Here is a 20,950-nt window from a genome sequence, read left to right on the forward strand (position 1 = left end):
GTCGCCACTATCAAATAAAATAAAACAAACACAACGCGAAGTACAGGCTATATGAACGCCAGACCTGCTGAATAACCTTACTGGTTGACATAATTTGATGAAATTTAATAACATTAGGTCCTGTGTAGTACCTTCTCACTATGTAGGTATAAAACATACATAATAAAACATACTGTCACGGTACAATTTCCTCTATGTATCTTGTAAATAAACATTTATTTTTCTTGGTGAGTTGTGACAAGATGGCGGGAATACGTGAATTCCAACTGTCCCAAATTTTTATCCTTTTAATGCAGTTTTATCAACTTATTTATGCCACCACCAGCGGCAAAGTATTGAGAAAGGAATATTCTACCTCTGGAAAATTGGTAACCGTGAACAATCAGCCGGAGTTTACAAACAATACTTATTTTATATATCAGATGTGTGACCGGAAGTCGTATTTATACAATATCCTACATACAAACAGTCGCTTTGATCACGCCCTACTAAAATGCATACTCCTCCTTTGCGGTGATGTGTCGCCTAATCCAGGGACAGTTAGATTTCCTTGCAGTACATGTAGAAAACCGGTAAAGTCTAACCAGAAAGCGATACAATGTGACTTCTGTGAGCTATGGGTTCATTTGAAATGTACAAACTTAGATCTTGCTGCTTACATGAGTCTCGGTAAATCTGACGACTACTTCTAACTGCAATCTGTGTGAATCCCGACTACCAAACTTTACAGATTCATTTTTCGATGACGAGGAAACCACTTACTCCCAGCTGCCGAGTGGGGACGGGATGCACGAAAATGTACAGTTCACATCAACAAATCAGAGTAATTCCCCTTTGGCTACACCAAATGGGAAATCGAAAGTACAAGAAAATGAGGAAGACGATATATTTGTTGAACTTTTTTCAGCTAGGAAAGCTAATCCAAAGAAATTTATAGTCGCATACCTAAATATAAACAGTCTGCGGAGCAAAATCGAGCACATACATGAGCTATTAACTCGAAATATAGTTGATATACTCTTTTTGTCAGAAACAAAACTTGATGAGACTTTTGTGGACGCCCAGTTCCAGGTGGACAATTATATCCTATGGAGAAGGGATCGAAACGCACATGGAAGGGGAATAGTGGCATATCTACGATCTGATCTACCAGGTGACAGGAAGAGGCAATTCGAATTCAAGTCAATCGAGGCCATAGGTATTGAATTATGTATTGACAATCAAAAGTGGTTCATTTCAGGCGTATGTAAGCCGCCCAGTATGTTAGACTCTCTGTTCACTTCTGATTTCAATATGTATGCCAACCAAATATCAGCATCTTATGTTCTTAGGTGATTTCAACTATGATATGTTAGATGATTCTCAGTGTTCCGTCATGTAGGGGATATGTGATGTTTTTGATCTTAGAAATCACATCAAGAAACCAACATGTTTCACCAGCTATGGAAAACCAAGTCTTTTAGATCTTATTATCACAAATATGTCATCTTGTGTACATAAAGTTTTAAATTTTAGCAGTGGTTTTAGTGATGTCCACAATTGTATTGCTGCCCAATTGAAGTGCGACACTCCTTTGGCAACCAAACAAACCAAATTGTGTAGACGTTTTAAAAATTTCGATGTACAAAACTATTTAGAAGAGTTAAGTAATATAGATTTCATTAATGCTATTGATGTGGAAGATGTCAATAAGGCATACCAAAATTTTGAAAACAAATTCTTAGAGACGATCGAAAAACATGCTCCTTTCAAGGAGAGGAAAGTTTTACCTAAACAAGTTCCTTTCATGAATAAAACTCTGAAGAGGGCTGTTTATAGGAAAAAGATGCTATTTCACAAATTTCAAAAATATAATACAGACAAAAATTGGAAAGCATATGCAACTCAAAGAAACTACGTCACAAAAGTTAAAAGACAGTCTCTAAATAAATATTTTACAGAGAGATGTGAAAGGGGGCCAAAGTCTGAAGATTTCTGGCCTACAATCAAACCGTTTTTTGACAAATAAGGGTAATAATACCATCAGAAATACTATCATATGTGAAAATGACAGTTTGGTCAACGATCAAGGTGTTGTATGTGATATTTTAAACAACTATTTCGTTAATGTGGCAAAGAATATAGGAACAAACGATGTGCAGATAGATGAAAAACATTCAAGTGTTTGACAAATTGACACTATCATGAAAGATAAGGACTCACAACCACTATCCTTTAAACCGGTAAATGAATCTTTCATCATTGAACATGTAAACAAAATCAATATTAAGAAAGCTACAGGGGTAGATAATATATCACCCTTGCTATTAAGACTAGCTAAACCATTAGCATGTCTTATAAATAAGGCCATAGTAAATTCAGTTTCCCCCGATTCATTAAAGAAAGCCAAAGTCTGTCCTATTCATAAGAAAAACAGCTGTCTAGACAAGGGAAACTATAGACCGGTCAGTGTTTTGCCAACCATCTCAAAGCTCTTTGAAAGAGCCATTCATATACAGCTTTCTGAATATTTTGAATCTATATTTCATCCTTTCCTTGCTGCTTTTAGAACTGGGTATGGATGTCAGTCCACCTTACTTAGGATCATGGAAGACTGGAAGAGAGCCTTGGATGAGAATAAGTATGTAGCCGCAATTCTTATGGATCTCTCTAAGGCTTTCGACTGTCTCCCCCCTGATTTGCTTCTCTTAAAACTTAAACACTACGGTCTTGGAAATGAAGCCTTAAGTCTTATGGAAAGTTATCTCAGTGAAAGATATCAATATGTGAAAATCGGGGAGTTTTCTAGTTCATTTCAATCAGTTTTCAAGGGCATTCCTCAGGGCTCGATACTTGGACCGATACTGTTTAATGTCTTTATAAATTATATTTTCGGCTTTGTCTCTGACTCTTCCATTTATAATTATGCTGTTTCTTACTCTCATGAAAAAGCAGATATATTAAAGACCACATTGGAAAATGATAGCGTATCCCTTTTAAACTGGTTCAATTGCAACAAAATGAAAGCAAACTCTGACAAATTTCAGGCAATTTCAGTAGGAAAGAAGAGCAAAGATTTAGAATTAACTTTTGATTTAGGAGAAACTACTCTATGCAGTGAATCGGAGGTTAAACTATTAGGGGTGACCATAGATTATCAATTAAATTTCAACTCCCATATTACTGACATCTGTAGGAAGGCAGCTAGACAATTAGATGTGTTAAAAAGAATAGGACACAATCTTAATCGTCTAAGTAAACTTACAATTTACCATTCCTTTATTTCATCAAATTTTAGCTACTGCCCCCTTACCTGGCACTTCTGCTGGAGAAGAATACCACAAAAATGAAAAACCTACAGAAAAGGGCCCTTAGTTTCATATATAATGATTATGTTTCTACATATGATGAATTGCTTCATAAATCTCTTCTTCCAACCTTAAAAGTAAGGCGTATGCGCACACTGGCTATAGAAACTTATAAAATTATAAACAAATCCAGCCCTCTGTTTCTTCATGACATCATTGCATTTAAAGATCACTCTTACAGTTTTAGATATACAAACACTGCCATTGTGCCCAGTGTCAGGACAACCAGGTATGGGTTGCAATCCTTTAGGTGCAGTGCTCCTAAAATCTAGAACTCTTTGCCAAATGAAGCTAGGCATCTTAATTACCACCTTAAATCAATTTAAAAGTTTTATTTCCACTTGGTCTGGCCCCACATGTAAGTGTAAATCATGCAGATCTTAGGTCCATTGTATATAGCTTTATATGTTGCTTCTGCTCTTTTTATCTATGCAGCGTTTATGTGTGTGTCTCCATGGCTCAATAGACCTTTCTTTTCTATTTTTACTTTTATTATTTATTTTTTAGTAAATTCCATCAGCAATGAAATTTTAAATATTTACATGATTAATTTACTACCATCATTTATTTTAATTATATTTAAATTATTTTCAAAAACTCTTATACTATACAGCTTTTACTTGAAACAGCAAACATAGCTAATTGGTTTGAAATTTAATGATGCTTTTTATACATATACTCTTGCTTGTAGTATTTTATTTCTTCCTCGTAGTCTTATGCTTTCGTATCTGTATATTCTTGTATATTCTTGCATGAAAGTTTTCTTTTATTTTGTATTCTTTTGTTAATCTGTGATATGTCTGTGTATATGTGTACATGCATGCTATGTGTCTTTGTCCTTGATATAATGTGAATGTGATAGTCGGTTAAAAAGCTCTACAGAGCTTGTGTTTGACATGTTGAATGTATATAGTGCCGACTTTAAATAAAATTTACTTTACTTTATTTACTTGTACATGCATTTGTAAACATGCACGATAGCACTGTGTTGACAGATGCCCGCTGATCTTGTTTGTTTTAGGTGTTTCACATAACATTAGACATAAAAATTTATAGGATTACGATCGACGAGATTGGAGCACATTTTCTGCACATTTTGTGCTACATACAGATTTTCACGAAGTTGACATAATATATTCTCCCCAAAATCATGATTGTTTTGTTTCGTTTTTGAACAATTTTTGATTACTTGCAATTCTTTTGTTGGCCGATCTCGGCATTCAATAATATAAAGATGTATTAAAAAAAAAAAATCAAAAAATCCAGTACACTTTTTTTATGCTGACGTATGCGTATAAATACATCGTTTATATTTTGAGTGAATTATACACACGTCATCATGGTCAGTGTACTGGATTTTGAGGGGTTAGGTTAGAGTTCTAGATTTTCATATTACGCATGCGTGGTGTATTACTTTATTTGTTTACACTAAACGGAAGAAATGCATGATGTGAAATTCGGTCGTGTTATTACAAGATAGCTCATTGGAACGACAGGTAAGCATGTAGATATGTAAGTAAGCATATGCATATGTAAGATCTCATTCATATGTTTGATACAACGCAAGATTGAGTCAGTTTTATATAATTAGGCTGCGGATCAAAACATCCCGATCTGTGGCACATGTCAAATATTGCGCAACAATATTCACTATTCCCATTTGACAAACATTGTGTTCTGTACATTTTCTACCATGCTCACGTACAGGTTTATTGATTTTTGAGTCCGATAGGTGAACGTAATTATCACGCCAAGTGGTGAGGCAGATGTAAGGTGTGTAGAAACTGAATTCTTAGCTCTAACGGACTTAAAAACAAAGATGGTTGACCTGAGGTCGTGTTAACGTTTATCGGTTTATTGACATCTAACTAACATTGTGAAGTTTCTTTATTCCACTTAAAGGATTTTCAAATCTTAGGAATTATTTCTAGGCATGGCCTGTTTTCCCATCACACACAATGTCTACGTGGGAATAACCCTTTAAATAAGACTATTTTGACTGAAGGGTTCAGGTGTCAACGCTACCCGTGTTGTTTTTGAGTCGGCTCGCGAAGCGAGATACTCCTTGCATTCAGCAGCGTCTTTTGGCGGCTTCCAAACTTTTCTGTTTATTCTTACACCGAGAGCAAATACATTCCGCGCATAAAGATCTTCAAAAATTTGATTTCCTTTTTTTGAACAGCTTTATTGTTTTGAAGATATACCATGTGTTGGCATTTTTATAACAATGTAATTTATTGTTACATTGTTGAGTCCCCTCAACTATAATAAAGCGCATGGTCAAATTGTCACAGGTACTTGTTGGAAACAAATAGTGTAAGTAAATATTTTATAGAAAAGAAAGTAAATATCTCGCTTTCATCAGCTGTTCATAGGTTGAAAAAGGTATGGGTCTGTATCGGCCGATTTTTACTCCCTGTCGAGGCCTCACTGCATGAAAGTGTGTAAGGGGTCATCCATAATTGTCAACCATTTTCCAAAGTTTTTGAGACCCCCCACCCCCTCAAAAAGTGTACAGCAACCATTTTTAAATTCCCAACAAGAAGGTCGACAATCGAGTTTATGAGCAATTTAGTTCAAACAATGAGTTCTTTAATATTGGTACCCCTATTTCTTGTTATATATGAATGATATGTTTTATAAATGTGCAAATCTTTTGTACATAATATATTTTTATAGAAAAAAAAAAAGAAGATGTCTCTGTCTTATCTTGTCGTCTTTTTTATAGGCATTACACTTTTGTAACATGACCAATACTTTTATGAAATAAATCCGGAAGAGAAAAAAAGAGCGTACGGTAAAATTGTCGAGTTTTTACCCCATCCCCCCGAGCGTGCCTTTTGCACGCTTTGGAAAATGGTTGACAATACGCAATTTCCGAGTTGTCCAATAGTTCTTTCCCTTTGTGGAACTCTTACGCACAGTGAGACGTAAAACATACTATTGTTCACACGCGGTGGGTACAAATGCTTATCGCTGCCGTCATATATTGCCTTACGGCCGATTATCAGACATAATGTAACCACCCAATCTGCAGGGACATACAATATTAGTAAGTTTATTAGTATTTAATAATAAATTAGCTCAAACAAAAATCGATAAGCACCATTTTTCTTTGATTAAAATATCACTCGTGCAGAATAGGAAATAAAAAATAATTTCATATTTAATTTAATGGCTTAATTCAAACAAATATTATTCTTGATATGGTCAGTTTAATGTATACCAACGGCTGATATAAACAAAATTTACACTTTCATTACTTTTATCTGTATTTACATAGCTAGTCTATAGTATATGTATACATCTTGTACCCACCCAAGCGTTCAACAGAACACTTAATGTACCTCCATCACAGAAGAGCTGATATCTCGGAAGTTGCGTATTATGGATGACCCCTAAAAGCCTAAATCATGTGACAACTTCTGTATTGCAATCAAATCATTCAATAGTCATATGAATAATCCCATTTACCGTATTTTGCCGAATATATTTAATACGCATCCCATTTTGGGGCCTGTAAACTGAGGAAATATCACAGTGTGTATAATTCTAACTTAGCGGCATTTTTTTTTTAAATTAGCACTGTCCATTGTACAAATAGAAATTAAGTGCATCATAATATATTCTTTTAAAGGTAAGATGTACAATGGATATATAATCACTCATACCAACCATTCATACTCCACTCATACATTTCAAAAATAGCTGAAATTATACAAAAAAATAATTATTGAGGTTGCTATGATAGTATCAAACAAGAGGTCTAAGGGCCGCATCGCTCACCTGAGTCACCTTGGCTCATATTTAAAGATTTCCCCTATATATTTGTATGCAAAATTTTGATCCTGTTTGCTTCAAATAAGTGATTTAACTGTAAACCAAATATATATTACTATCAATTTTGTATTGCTTACCATCTAGGTATGAAAATCCCAAAATAAAAATAGTCACCAAATCCGTTAAAATTAAGACTTCCATGGCACAATGTTTCATCTCCTGAAACTGAAGAGTTCCTATAATCTGTTTTATCTAGTTACTGATACATAGTATCTCCACATACCTACTTGTATATTGCTAATTCAAAAACAAACTATAGGAACTCTTCAATTTTGGGAGATAAAATAGTGCGCCATGGAAGTCATCATTTGAACGGAAAAGTTGATGATGGTTTATTTTATGGAATTTACATATTTAGACGGTAATTAGTTATACAGATTTTGGTTTAATAGCCAACAGGAATGTCACCTAAGTGCACATTAATTGCTAGAAATACTACAATGCGGCAATCTTCACTGAATATTTTCGTTGAGATAATGTTAATTTCAGCAAAGCACGAGATTTTGTAGCAATAAAGTTTTAACAGACTCGATAATATATTTGTGTAAACTTTAAATCAATAGCCAACGTTATAAGAATCAAACGAGTGTTCAATGCATCGTAATCAGAACACCACAAAGCTGCGAAAAATGACGTACCAAGGTGCAATATAACGACCTCATTGGTAATTATAAACATCATAATAATCAAAGCCAATAATTTGATCGGTACTTAATGAAGAATTCAAACATAAGCCTCAGAAATTTTGCCGCATATAGATGGGTAAAATATATCGGCTGTTTACTGCAAAGGAAAAGTTAAAATCAATCGCATATTCCTAGACTCATGAAAATCGCGCAGACTACAGAAAGCCACAGAGAGAGAGACGTCTGACATAATCATGTGTGCTTGTCACGGTATCATAATATCACGACAGTTTAAAAATTCCACGATGACGAATTTAAATTCGCTGTTTCGTAATAACTATTTACAGAAAGCATACCCGAGTCAAAAAGGTATGGTGTTATATAGTACGCGCCCCAGACCCCCTTCTCACACAGAAAAGTGCGTATTATTATGAGTTGAATACAGGTGTATTAAATATGATTATGCATTATTCCGATTGTATGTTTAAGGGTAAAAGTAGGGAAGCCCATTATTTTCATTGTAATAGTCAGCATTTCTTTCTCTACCCAGAGTTCCGTGCCCTACTCGCACTACATGAAGCTTCCTCTGGTGAGAGAATGTCAGTATTTACATTTTCCGAAGTACGGAAACCAATTTCAGTCATATTTCTAAATTCATGTGACTATATTTATGATTCTATGAACAATTACTTATGCCCCCGTTCAAAGAAGAAAGGAAGGAAGGGGGGGGGGAGGGTACTTGCACTTGTCGATTGGTCTGACCAAATGTTCGCTCAATATCTTGAGAACCATTCACTTGATGGTTATGATATTTCAAATGTTGGTTGGTTATGAGTAGAAGAGGATCCCTAGTGATTTTCAAGTCAAAAGGTGAAGGGCCAATCAACTCTGGACAGAAGAATATGCTTCTTTCAATATCCTGATGACCCTTTGCTCGACAGACAAAAAACTTGGAACACTGGTACAACATACGGAATGGATGATCCCTATTGATTTTGAGGTCACATGGTCCAAGGTCAAGGGTAAAACTGTACATAGGAATATATTTTCTACTCAATATCTTGAGAACCTTTTGCTTGACAGACATCAAACTTGGTATGCTGCCTGGTAAATCTTAAGGAGTAAATGGCCCCTATTAATTTTAGGTTTACTTGATACGACGTCATCTTCACATCCCATCCATCAATAGTTGACAAATGCAAATCTCACAGCCCTTCGAAAAGGTGATCACGATTCAGTGTTGTAATGCCTATCACTCAATACTTTCAAGTAACGGGTTACTTCTCGTAAGATTTCAATGCGGCACAAAGCCGAAATGATAGCTGGTAATGGCCACATGGGTATAGGCATTGGAAACATCACGGAGAAGTACCATGAAACCATAGAGGCATCTGGGAAGATTTCAAAATATTAACTACCAAATCTTTGGATAACCACAAAATTCAAACGTATACTGCATAGACGAGAGAAAGCTCTTCCCATGACACGCGATACTAGCAGTGGAAAGGACCAACTCGGATACTATCGCCTTAAGGTTACAGCCCAGTGGGAAATGATAAAGGCCCGCGATCAATATCTAAATGAGAGAGGGTGAGGAAAACTACAAAATAACAGCAAGACTTAAGAGCAAATGACAGATCGAACAAGGAGTTTCTCCCCTTCGAAAGTCTAATGGACTCCTCCACAATGTCACAGAATCAAAGAATGATATCCCGAACCAATCGTTTCATTAACTATACACAAGGGAGGATAAAACAAGCATGTAAAACGGAGGGCCAAGGCTGTTCCCTATCTGTGTCAACACTGCCGGACTTTCGAAGTTTCTAAAAAGCACCCGCCCTCTTAAAGACACGGATCCGGATGGTGACAAGCAAGAATGCTTCAAGAAGATAAAGACTACATACATGTAACAAAGCTCATGCGAAGACATTCCAGCTCTCTTTGGATTCAGGCTCAATACCAGATGACTGGCGATATTGACATGACCAAAAAGGGTACGAGTACAAACCGCTAAGCAATTGCTCAGAATGTTTCCCAAATTCAATTAAAGACAATTTGCAAACATTGTTACTGGTGACGAAACATGGGTTCACTATTTCGAATCAGTAAGAAAAATTGGAAACGAAATATGGCTAACTAAACACGGTAGAAGGCCTGTGGTTGCCAAAAGAACCATAAGCACATATTGCATATTCTTCTCATGTGATGATATAGCCGTACAAATTCCGGTGCCGAAGGGAAAAGGTGTACCAAGATGTTATACTAAAAAGTTCAAGAAATATGATCTTAAACGACACCCTATGTCAGGATTTAGGCATGTTCGTCTACTTCATGATGATGCTCCATCACATACATCTTTACTTGTGAGGCAATTTTTGAAGTCGAAGGTTACTGTCTTGCCACACCCACCATACTCTCCAGATCTAGCCTCATGCGACTTTTTCTTTTTTCCAAAACTTCAAAAGTTCTTATCTGGTCGTCGTTACAAGTCCCGACAAGCCCTTGGGTCAGCCATCAGTCAGTGCCTCAGAGGTCTACCGAAATAAGCGTACCACGAAGCATTTCAGAAATGGATTCAGAGATTGAAAGTATGTATTTCAAACCATGGAGAATATACTTTGAAGGGATGTAATGTTCATTTCACTATTTGAGTCGAATGCTTTTGAGATAGCGTACAATGCACATTGCAGATCAAACAGCCCTCGTATCTTCTCAAGAACCACTGACCCAGAGAAGTTGAGATTTACACGAAAGCTTGCTAACATAGAGTAAATGGAAGTTTGTTCAAATCATGGTCCTTTGGGTAGGATGGGGCCACAATAGTTTTATATGCTGGTATATAAGAAAATTCTTAAAATATCTCTTGAACTACATGTATGTAAGATAAGGTTTCATATTTTGTATATAAATTCTTTACTGCGAGACTTTTTATGTGATGCAATGGTGTGTCATCTTGACCTGGAAGTTTGACCTACTTTCATTGAAAATTTGACGTATTCAACGTTTCCTGAACTATTTAAGGTAGATCTTTCATACAGATATATGGTATATATGCTTCACATGGCAAGGCCTTTCATTTCACATCCTGGGTTTTGATTTTGTGAACTTCAACTAGAAGTTTGGCCTAATTTTATGAAAATATAACCTATTGAATATACTAATGTCTGGAACTAGTTCGATATAGATTTTTATAGCACAATGCTGTTTTATCTTTTAACCTTTGATTTTGGCCTACTTTAAAAAAACCCTGACCTATTCAATATCTCCTGAACTATTTCAGTTAGAGTTTTCATATTTTGTAAATAAATTCTTTATAGCAAAGCCTTGTTGTTCCGTGAACTTTGACCTTGACTTTCGAATTGGACCTACTTTTTAAAAATCGTACCTATTCAAAAACATCTCCTGAACTTTGTAAGGTAGATCTTTCAGATTTTGTATATACATTTCTGTTGGCAAGACCTTTCATTTTATACTAAAACTTTTGACCTTGTGCCCTTATAGTTTAACATGCTTGTAAAAAACTGTTACCTGTTAAATATCAGAACTATCTAAGATAGGGCTTTCATTTATTGTATATAGCTTCTATTTGTTAAAACCTTGTGATACAATGCGTTTGATTTGATGACCCTGACCTACTTGTCAAAAACCTGACCTATTAAAGGTAGAGCTATCATATTTTGTATATAGATTTCTTATGGGAAGATCTTTCATGAACTATAACCTTGTGACCTTGGTCTTTACCAGAACAGCAAGGTCATTTCTGTCATATTGGTGCATTTAGGCATATCCTACAGTGCATTCATTTTCAGTTATGTAGGGATTCTTTGGGACTAGGTTGGGGTCACAAGATGGGGTCAAATTTTTTTTCGGAAACCAAGATTGATAACAAAACCCTTTTAATAATGACTATTGCTGAACAACGTCCAAGGTGACTCGGTTGAGAGATGTGGCCCATGGGCCTCTTTTTTATGTTTTGATTTGTTTTAAAGTACTTTACGCCATCTGACTGCACATCAAAATGATCGTTTTCTTCATTTCAGAAAGAGATACAATTTAGGGACAACGTGAAACAGCCATGATCAACGTATCTATAAACACACAGACCGTTTTGGCGGGAGTTAGTATAGGTCTCGTGGTGTATTACGTCATCAAACGAATGCGATATCGTCTGCCGCCAGGACCACGATGCATACCTGTAATCGGGAATTATTCAGGTCACTTAAAAAAATATTTGTAGATAGCTGTGAGAGAACTTCTCGTAATCTGTTAGACTTGACAAAAATCTTCTGTGACAAAAGCCCTGGAAGAATTTTTTTTAAATAGGAAATGAGAAATTCCTATGGGATATTTTGAAATTCAGAGAAATATTACCTGTATTTTCTCTAGGAATTTGTAACATTTCTATAATCTATTTGCAGAATTCCAAAGTCCGATAGAAAATGTATTTTTTCGAAAAGGATTTTTTTCGGATGAATTTTTCACATAATTATGATGCAACACTGTAAATTTTACCAAGAATTTGCAAGTTTGGATTTGGATGATATCATGAAACGTGTTCATTAATACAAAGGAATTCCTCTTTGTCCAGAATGAATTTTAGCAAAGCATGACAATGGCGTTTTATTGTTTGTCATCACTACGTTTAACCCTGTAATTTTATCAAATTTTATTTAGAAAAACCAATCATTTTTATACAGACAATTCAAACAAAATCCGTTACTTATACAAATGAAACTTTTAAGCCAGAATTTGAAGTCTCTCTAAAATGCATTTAAAGATTGTAATCCACAATATGAATCGTTTCGATTTTCAGAATTTTTTTTATAAAATACTTTAGCATACAACTGTTGTACGTGCCTAAAGTGGAATTAATGTTGTATGAGAGTTAGAACTGCCATTTTTACAAGAAGGTAGAGGGAAGAGACTCTAGAGGGGAAATAAACAGCATGTATAAAATAGAAAGAATGACATTTCGTCCTCCTCTAAAAGCCTACATGTATACTAGTAGATTTATATTTACATCCAACTATTCCCCCCCCCCCATTTTTTATGCAATAATAATGGGAGTTTACTTTTCCCAGTAAGAAACCTTTAGGTCAAATAAAATATAATTGAGAAAATTGTATGAAATTATTACCTTCGTTTTCTTTTCAGTCTATACCTCGCTTGAAATCCATAAGAAAGCAGTGGAACTCTCCAAGAATTATGGTCCAGTATTAAGTCTGTCTTTTGGTTAGTTTGGGTTTATTTCCTGAAGTACATTATTTAATAAATTGAGAATTTTCTGTTGATCTTAGCGAACAGTTTGACGATCTTTGCTGCATGATGCCATCAGTGGACAAGTTAAGTTGTATTGTATGTAATTGCATCAAGGTGAAGCTACACTGACGACACTTCCGCTATTCGACGGAAGTGGGATACAGGAGCTCTGGATTTATTAGCCTTCTACCGACGAATTTTAAGGGGGCTTTAGGTTTGTGCTCCGTCTGTCTGTCTGTCTCTCCGTCAGTTTTGCAAATCAGTTTTCCGGAATTGTTTTTGATGTACTCGCAGATATTCATTTGATATTTGGTACATTGCTTTTCCATAACAAGTTACACATCGAGTTCGAAATTCGCCTCGGTCCGTTGATTTTTTTTTTACTAAGTTATGGCCCTTGGACTTTGAAAAATAGTATGAATTGTCAGTTTTCCTAACTTTTTGTTGTTATGCTTACAGATATTCATTTGATATTCAGTACATCATGATGATTGCTTTGCCATAACAAGTTACAGTTACAGATCGATTTTAAATTTTTTCCGGTCTAGTCTTTGTACCTTAATAGTTATTGATTTCCAACCTTTCGTATCCTGGTTTTCCAATCTTCCCTTTTACCATAGTCTCATAATGAACTTCGAATATTGTTGCGTTCCAATAATTTTTGCCTCCGGTAGGGAACCATTTATTCTTACAATGCTTGTTGTTCCTAATTTGATACAAGAACAAGAAAAACAGTTAGAATAATCTGTGTTTGTTTTCTTATCTGAATATTGCTCATTACCACTCGTAGATTAAACAGCAAATGTTATCGGTGATAATACACTGAAAGAGAACATTTTTAAGTAAGTTCAAAATGTGAATAAAACTAGGGTTTCTAATTAATCGAACACACTCATCTATCGCAGAATATGTAGGACATTGGCGTGAAAATTAATGACACCTTGTTTAATTGTTTTGACTGAGATTGATCACTGTTCATTATCTTCACCTTGCATTTGATTTGATGATTTCCTATAACATTATAGGACTTAATCTATAAACATATCTATGGCATGTCACTATATTCGATCTTTTTCATAATTTTTCATTTGTATTGTATGATTCACATATATATTGTGTATTTTTTTTATTTATTAATTTTTTTCTTACATTTTATTGTATAGTTTTCCATTTGCATCCTATATTTTCCATTTGAATTGTATATTTTGTCATTTGTGTTGCACAGTTTCCATTTGAATTGTATATTTTGTCATTTGTGTTGCACAGTTTCCATTTGTTTTGTAGAACTTCTCATCTGTAATGTATAATTTCCTGTTAATACATTTTGTTCATACTTATAATTATGTACACTGTAATACAAATAGAAAATGCACAGTACAAATTATATTTATTTGCAATAGAAAAAAATATGCTATGGAAATGGAAAGATCAAATTTTGCAACAATTTTTTTTATTTGTAATGTTATATTTTTCGTTCGTGTTGTATCTTTTTTCCATATTTATAATTATACAATACAAATAGAAAATGTGCAATACCAATGATTTTTATTTATACTACATGCGGAAAGTTATACGATACAAATGGAAAAAATCAAATGTTTGTATTTCGAATCGACTACATCGTCATGTATTTTTTCCCACAACTATACTTGTTAACCTGCAAGTGTAATGCAAGTTAACTAGAAACAGGAAATTCAATATAGAACAAAACATTCGATAAAGAAATATTAAGTATCATCAATACCTAAGTGTTTCTTGGATGTACCTTTTTGACTGTGGGTGCTAACATCATGATATGTCTGTGCACAGATTGCAAATTCAATGCCGACAATTGCAGATATCCAGTTTGTTTTCAACATTGATTGATGTAGTAAATCTGTTATTTCAGTTCTTGTGTAACTTTATTTGACATTTTGAAATTGAGGATAGGAAATGATGTTTGAGAGAGAGAGAGAGAGAGAGAGAGAGAGAGAGAGATTAATTTCTCAAGTATATCTTTAACTTTTTTAAAAATCAAAATATAGTAATTTTATTTTCATTTTTGAAATAGAGGAGATAAGAAGTGATGACACGTATAAAAGATAGATAGATAGAGAGAGGCGTTTTAATGTTTGATTGCTTTCACTCCTAAACCTTTAACATTTCTAAAAATCAAAATATAGGTCCCCAAACATGGATCATTTTAAACAATATTGATGTGGTACTGGAAGCAATGGTGAAAAGGAAGGCGGACTTTGCTGGAAGACCGAAATTTGCATCTGGTAAATGAATGTGTTACATCATGTTTTTGAAAAAATAATTATACAAAATTCAATGTATGAGAATAAAAACAACCCGCTTCGTTTACTGTGACACATATTAATTGATGATTCAGGTGATTTGTTTACGGAGGGCGGGAAAGACATTGCCTTTAGTACTTACTCACCAACTTGGAAATTGCACAGGAAAATAGCAGGCAAAGCACTAAGGTACTGCAACATAGCAATAGTAACGGGGTGTTCTGAAGAAGAAACACTTTTACAAACAATCTGCTGAAATCATTTGATGTGGAACATCGTACGAAATTAAGTAATTTATGTTAAAAGTAAGGAAAGAAAAGACAAATAGAATTTGTTATTTAATTCAGGTACTTCTAACATGTTACTGATGAAAAACAACCGAACTGTACTTAAGACAATTGTCTGAAATACTAAATAAATATCAAATGTATATTTACTAATATCATATTATATTGGATGGTAAATGTACAAAATTATATAGATGTGTGGGAAAAGTGAAACATTTTGGACAAGCATATGTTAAGTAGTTTTACTGATGTTTTAGGCATTACTTACAAGGGAATCTACTTGAAAACATGATACAAGACAACATGAACAAATTTCTGGATAAAATGGCGGAGGAGAAAGAGCCGTTCTGTGCAAAAGATTATATCGATCTGATGGTTTTCCATCAACTCTACACCATTTGTTTTGGTGAGAAGTAAGTGCAGATTTCTTTTTAGCTGCTTATTCATGATATGGTAGGCTTTGAAAGAGAAATGATTAAAAGTGCTATTAATACTGTAGATTTCTTATTTTACTCGAGTACATCTTATCGCAAAATGGCTCATGAACGTCGAATCGCGAGATAATGAATTCGCGAGTGCTCTGTTGATCAAATGTTTTTACATGTATTTTATCAATAAAAAATAAAAGTGAGAAATATTTTTTCGCGAGTGATGTTTCTCGCGAAATTACGCGATAATAAATTCCTCATATATTTAAGAATGTACAGTACATTGTATTGGTGTGTCCAGGGGCCCGTGTCTGCCCAACTCTATATTTTGTATTGCTTATAGGAGTTATGAGATTTATCACTGTTCCTTATCTTCAACTTTCATTGTACTGCATAGTGTCGTTCGACAACATGAGCAATCACGTGTTGCACTGCATTTATTTATCATCGAAGAATATAACATACATTGCACTTAATGCAACAGTATTGTACTTCTGAAACCATCTATAATCTTTTATGACTCATTAATTTAAATTTCACATATATTCTCTTTTAAATCAATTGTATATCAATGATTGATTCCTTTCTAGGCGAGCAGTGGAAGACCCAGAAGTGAAAGGACTTCTGAAATTAGATGAAGACTTGCTCAACGATTTGGGAAGCGGTGTGCTAGAGGATGCGTTTCCATACTTCAAGGATATATTTCCAACAGCAAAATGGAAGAAACTGGTGAGCAAAATAGAGGAACTTTACGCAATACTCCGAGCCAAATTCAAAGAACACATGGACACTTTCGAACCAGGTGAGCGTCTTTCAAATATTTGAAGTCATCTTTCAAAGAAATTATTTCTAGAAAACAAAAGTCACATTTAGTCATAGTCATCTAGGGGAAAAATAGACAGATGTTTCATTTATAAGAACTTTTATATGTTAGCTGTTATTCAATATAAGTGGAGTGGACTGTAGCTGTTATCCATATGTTGTAGGTATAAACAGGGACTTCACAGACAGTTTACTGATCGCCAGACAGGAAGCAGAAAATGAGGGGGATGAAGCGGCCCTGGAGAAATTGGACGATACACACTTAGTTCAGACCATATCGGACATATTTTTCGGTATGAAACTCGTTTCTTTTCATGGTAATTCCGACGTATTCTTTATCATAAATACATATAGAAATCACTTTCATGTAAAAAATTAAAATTGATATTATCCAGCTGGATAGCCACCACTGATGGAATAGTTTTTCATGACATTTTACTAACGTCTGGTGTGTAAGGTGGGTTTGCGCATGAATATAATGATATGGATGATAAATGAGTAAATGTTTCCGGGGGGAATAGTTAAAGAGTGAGACACTTCATAACTTTAAAATGGGGGAATGAGAAATATCTTTGTATCCTATTTTCTTTGTAGTGTCGTAGGTAAAAGGGAGATACTCCCCGACTTTGAAATGGGAGAATGAGAATCGTCTTTTTGCCCTACTTTCCTTGTAAAAATAGAAATATGAATTTTATCACTATGTAGTGATGAAGAAGAACCCGCAGTCACCTGTCTCTAGTACGGAAGTCCATTTAGGACCTATCAAAATATATTTTTGAATTTGAAATAACGAATTCCAAAATTTGTTAGTACAGTTTTTATTTGTTATTTCAAACTTTTAAATTCGTTATAAGGGATTAAAATTTTTTTTATAACAAATTTGTTGAATTTGTTATAACAAATTCAAAATTTATATTAGCGAATTAAATTTGAAAACACGAATTACAGAAATGGTTATATCAAATTATAAAAACTATATAAAATCGTTGATATCAAATTAGTAATTAGTAAAAAAAAAAGTCGTGTTAATGAATTGCAGAATTAATAAGAATATATTAGATAATTTGAAATTATAGAGTTTTCAAGTCATTAAATCGGATTTTGATTCATTAAAACAAATTAATACAATTTGATAGAACGAGGAGTTAATAAAGTGTAGTAGGAGAAGGATGTCGCACGATCCGACACCTGATCCCACCTTTGGTAGATTCAGGGGTCCATGTTTGTCAAACTCTTAATTTTGTATTTCTTATAGGAGTTATGAGATTGATCACTGTTCATTATCTTCACTCTTTCATCAGTACAAGTTTTGTGATAATTGTTATAACGAATTATGCATTTTGATATAACGAATTTTGGATTTCTTTATTCCAAATTGAATTCGTTATTTCAAATTTTGAAATTACGAAGTTTACAAATTCGTTATAACGAATCTTATCCGATATGATGAATTTTAATGTTTGAAATAACGAATTAGAATTGAAATAACGAATTCTGAATTCGTTATTTCAGATTAGAAATATATTTTTGATAGGTCCTATATGGACTTTCGTATTCTAGGCCATGCTTAGCCAGTTTGAAATTTTCGTTATTTTCGGGTTTGTTTTGAGTTGCATAGATCTTATTCCTCCGGTTGAAATAGGATGTGTATATTTTTCAACACTGGAAAATCCATTAAGCCATATCCTTGAACAGAACAAGGGTGTTATTTAATTAAGATAATCAGGACTAACGATCACTGCTTTTGATATATAAGATCCTACTCTAATTTTATGTCTCCATTTTAATTATTACAGCCAAATTATCGAATTTTGGTTTTCATAAGAATGAGTTACATTCCATGTATTGTATATAAATTACTAACTGTAAAAATTCAAGAAATCATGATGCATAGGTAAATTAGAGTAATTCAAGTAATTAAGATGTATAGATGTAATTATTATAAATAGTTAAGTAGATATGGTAGATAATTTTAAAGTAAAATGACTATGCTGTATAGCAAGAATCAAGATAAAAATGATGAACTGAGGTTGTTTTCAAAAGTTCGGTATTTGGTGTCCGTTATTTATAAAGAAGCCTCTTCAAATCGAATGGATTATTTGGTGTTTTTCTTTTCGACTTGATTTACAACATTATGTATATTGTACGAATATTCTATGAGTAGCTGGAGTGGACACCACCAGAATGACCATGGACTGGTTTGTGTACTTCATGACCAAGCATCCGGAAATCCAATCTAAATGCCAGGAGGAAATTGACAGAGTTGTTGGTAAGATTGAAACGCCTACTTTTAGATAGCGTGTTGTGTTTTTGATGTACTGCGTGAATCTTGGTCACTAACGCATTCAGCTATACATTTGTACACGAATCTTTATTAGGTTCTGGTATTCCGTCGATGAAGAACAGGAACGATTTCGATCTTACAGAGGCGTGTCTTTTCGAGACTTTGAGAATGGGGAATGTCGCGGGACTAGGTGTCCCGCACATGACTATCTGTGATTCTCAAGTTGGTGAGTGGTATTTTAGTAAAACGTCTCGAAACCTTTGTTATAAAGTGTTTTGATGGATGTGCTGTATATGTAGTATATTACATATAATTCCTATTGCCGGGATCTTTCCTTGTCCGATTTTTTTTTAAACATTTAGAGAAAGGAAATGATTCGGGAGCGCTTTTATAGGCAACCAAACAAAAACGTACAAATAAATTACAATGAAATATAACGCAGTATATATGTATAGATTATTTATCTTTTAAAGATGGTGTAATCAAGATTAAGTAACTTGTTCATCGATATTCATTATTCTGATTGTATCTTAAATAGGTGGATACGACATTCCTAAAGGGACTACCGTTATGATAAACCACTGGGCACTTCATCACGACCCCAAGTATTGGAAAGATCATGAGAGTTTCGATCCCTATCGATACCTTGATGAAAATGGCAAAATGAAACCAACAAGACCTGATAGCTGGCTTCCCTTTTCAGCAGGCCGCCGAGTTTGTTTGGGCGAAAATGTCGCCAAACCGGAATTGTTGTTGATGTGTGCAAATATTTTGCAGCGATTTGAAATCCGACTTCCGGATGGCGTCAAAGCAAACCCCGAGTACAAGATGATGGGATTTGGTTTAGAGCTTCCGTCTGAGTACAAGGTTATTGTAAAAGAGAGAGCGAAGAACCGATAGGACGATAATAGCATCCGTCATTGAATATAGTAGGATTAAAAGTCAGTTGTGTTCTATACATAGTAACAACGGACATCAAGCTGTTCAAATATCATGGGATCATTTCTAATCGAAACGTGGATTGATTTTGAGGTTAGGTAGAAACATTGTATTTAATGCTATAGTTAAGTGTTTGTAATCCATTCGATTATTATTGACACTAAGGCTCAGTACAGGTATTATTAACCATAGTCACCAGTATATCTGACACATTTAGTACAGTGTTATCACGCATATAAAGGCTATACAGTATTTCTCATAGATAATGGAGTCTTTAAGTATAACAAGATAAACATTTTGTAGAATTATTTTCAATTGGATTAAAAGGATGTTCACCTGGAATGTTTAGTTTTGTCTTAAACGCACGCACACACACACACACACACATACTTGTATACACCTGAAACTCACTACACATGACTTTACTCCTGAAAGTCACTACACTATTTTCTAAGCATGTTGGAGAGCAATTTTGAGCAAATTTGTAAAAGAGGGCCTGCTCTAATGTGCCAACAGGGTTTATTACCCATGAAATCCTTTTATTAAAAATTTGAAATTTCACCTGAACTCCACTACATCTGACCACGTGACTCTTCACTGACACACACATGATTCTCACTACATTGTCAGTGTTGATATACACACATGAAACCGACTACTTGCGTTAAATTATGAACTTACCTGTATTTATCTCATCTCATTAACCACTCGATACACATGTCTTTACTTTGAGTATTTAATATTGAGATTCCTGTCATACACGTGTAGTGGGATGTTAGTAGACACACATGAAACCGACTACTTGCGTTTAATTTCGAATTTACATCTATTTATTTCCT

General features: G+C 34.4%; 1 protein-coding gene across 3 annotated transcripts; it reads left to right on the top strand.

The window, feature by feature from the left end:
* The first annotated feature begins 231 nt into the window (after positions 1–231).
* Positions 232–20,453, top strand: LOC125654881 (steroid 17-alpha-hydroxylase/17,20 lyase-like). 3 transcript variants are annotated; one of them, XM_056148407.1, is made up of 13 exons: positions 232–1,198; positions 2,549–2,620; positions 3,529–4,859; positions 11,854–12,027; positions 12,968–13,045; positions 15,235–15,333; positions 15,447–15,540; positions 15,896–16,051; positions 16,657–16,868; positions 17,053–17,181; positions 19,053–19,157; positions 19,267–19,398; positions 19,711–20,453. In XM_056148407.1, exons 4-13 carry the CDS (start codon positions 11,889–11,891, stop codon positions 20,070–20,072), a joined length of 1,506 nt encoding a protein of 501 aa, XP_056004382.1. In that variant the 5' UTR covers positions 232–1,198; positions 2,549–2,620; positions 3,529–4,859; positions 11,854–11,888; the 3' UTR covers positions 20,073–20,453. The 3 variants fall into 3 exon arrangements, with proteins under 3 accessions (XP_056004382.1, XP_056004380.1, XP_056004381.1); XM_056148405.1 differs by having other exon boundaries at positions 3,529–4,843; XM_056148406.1 differs by lacking the exons at positions 2,549–2,620; positions 3,529–4,859 and having other exon boundaries at positions 725–1,198.
* The last annotated feature ends 497 nt before the right edge of the window (positions 20,454–20,950 follow it).

The sequence above is a fragment of the Ostrea edulis genome, chromosome 9 (assembly GCF_947568905.1).
Source record: "Ostrea edulis chromosome 9, xbOstEdul1.1, whole genome shotgun sequence".
NCBI lineage: Eukaryota > Metazoa > Mollusca > Bivalvia > Ostreida > Ostreidae > Ostrea > Ostrea edulis.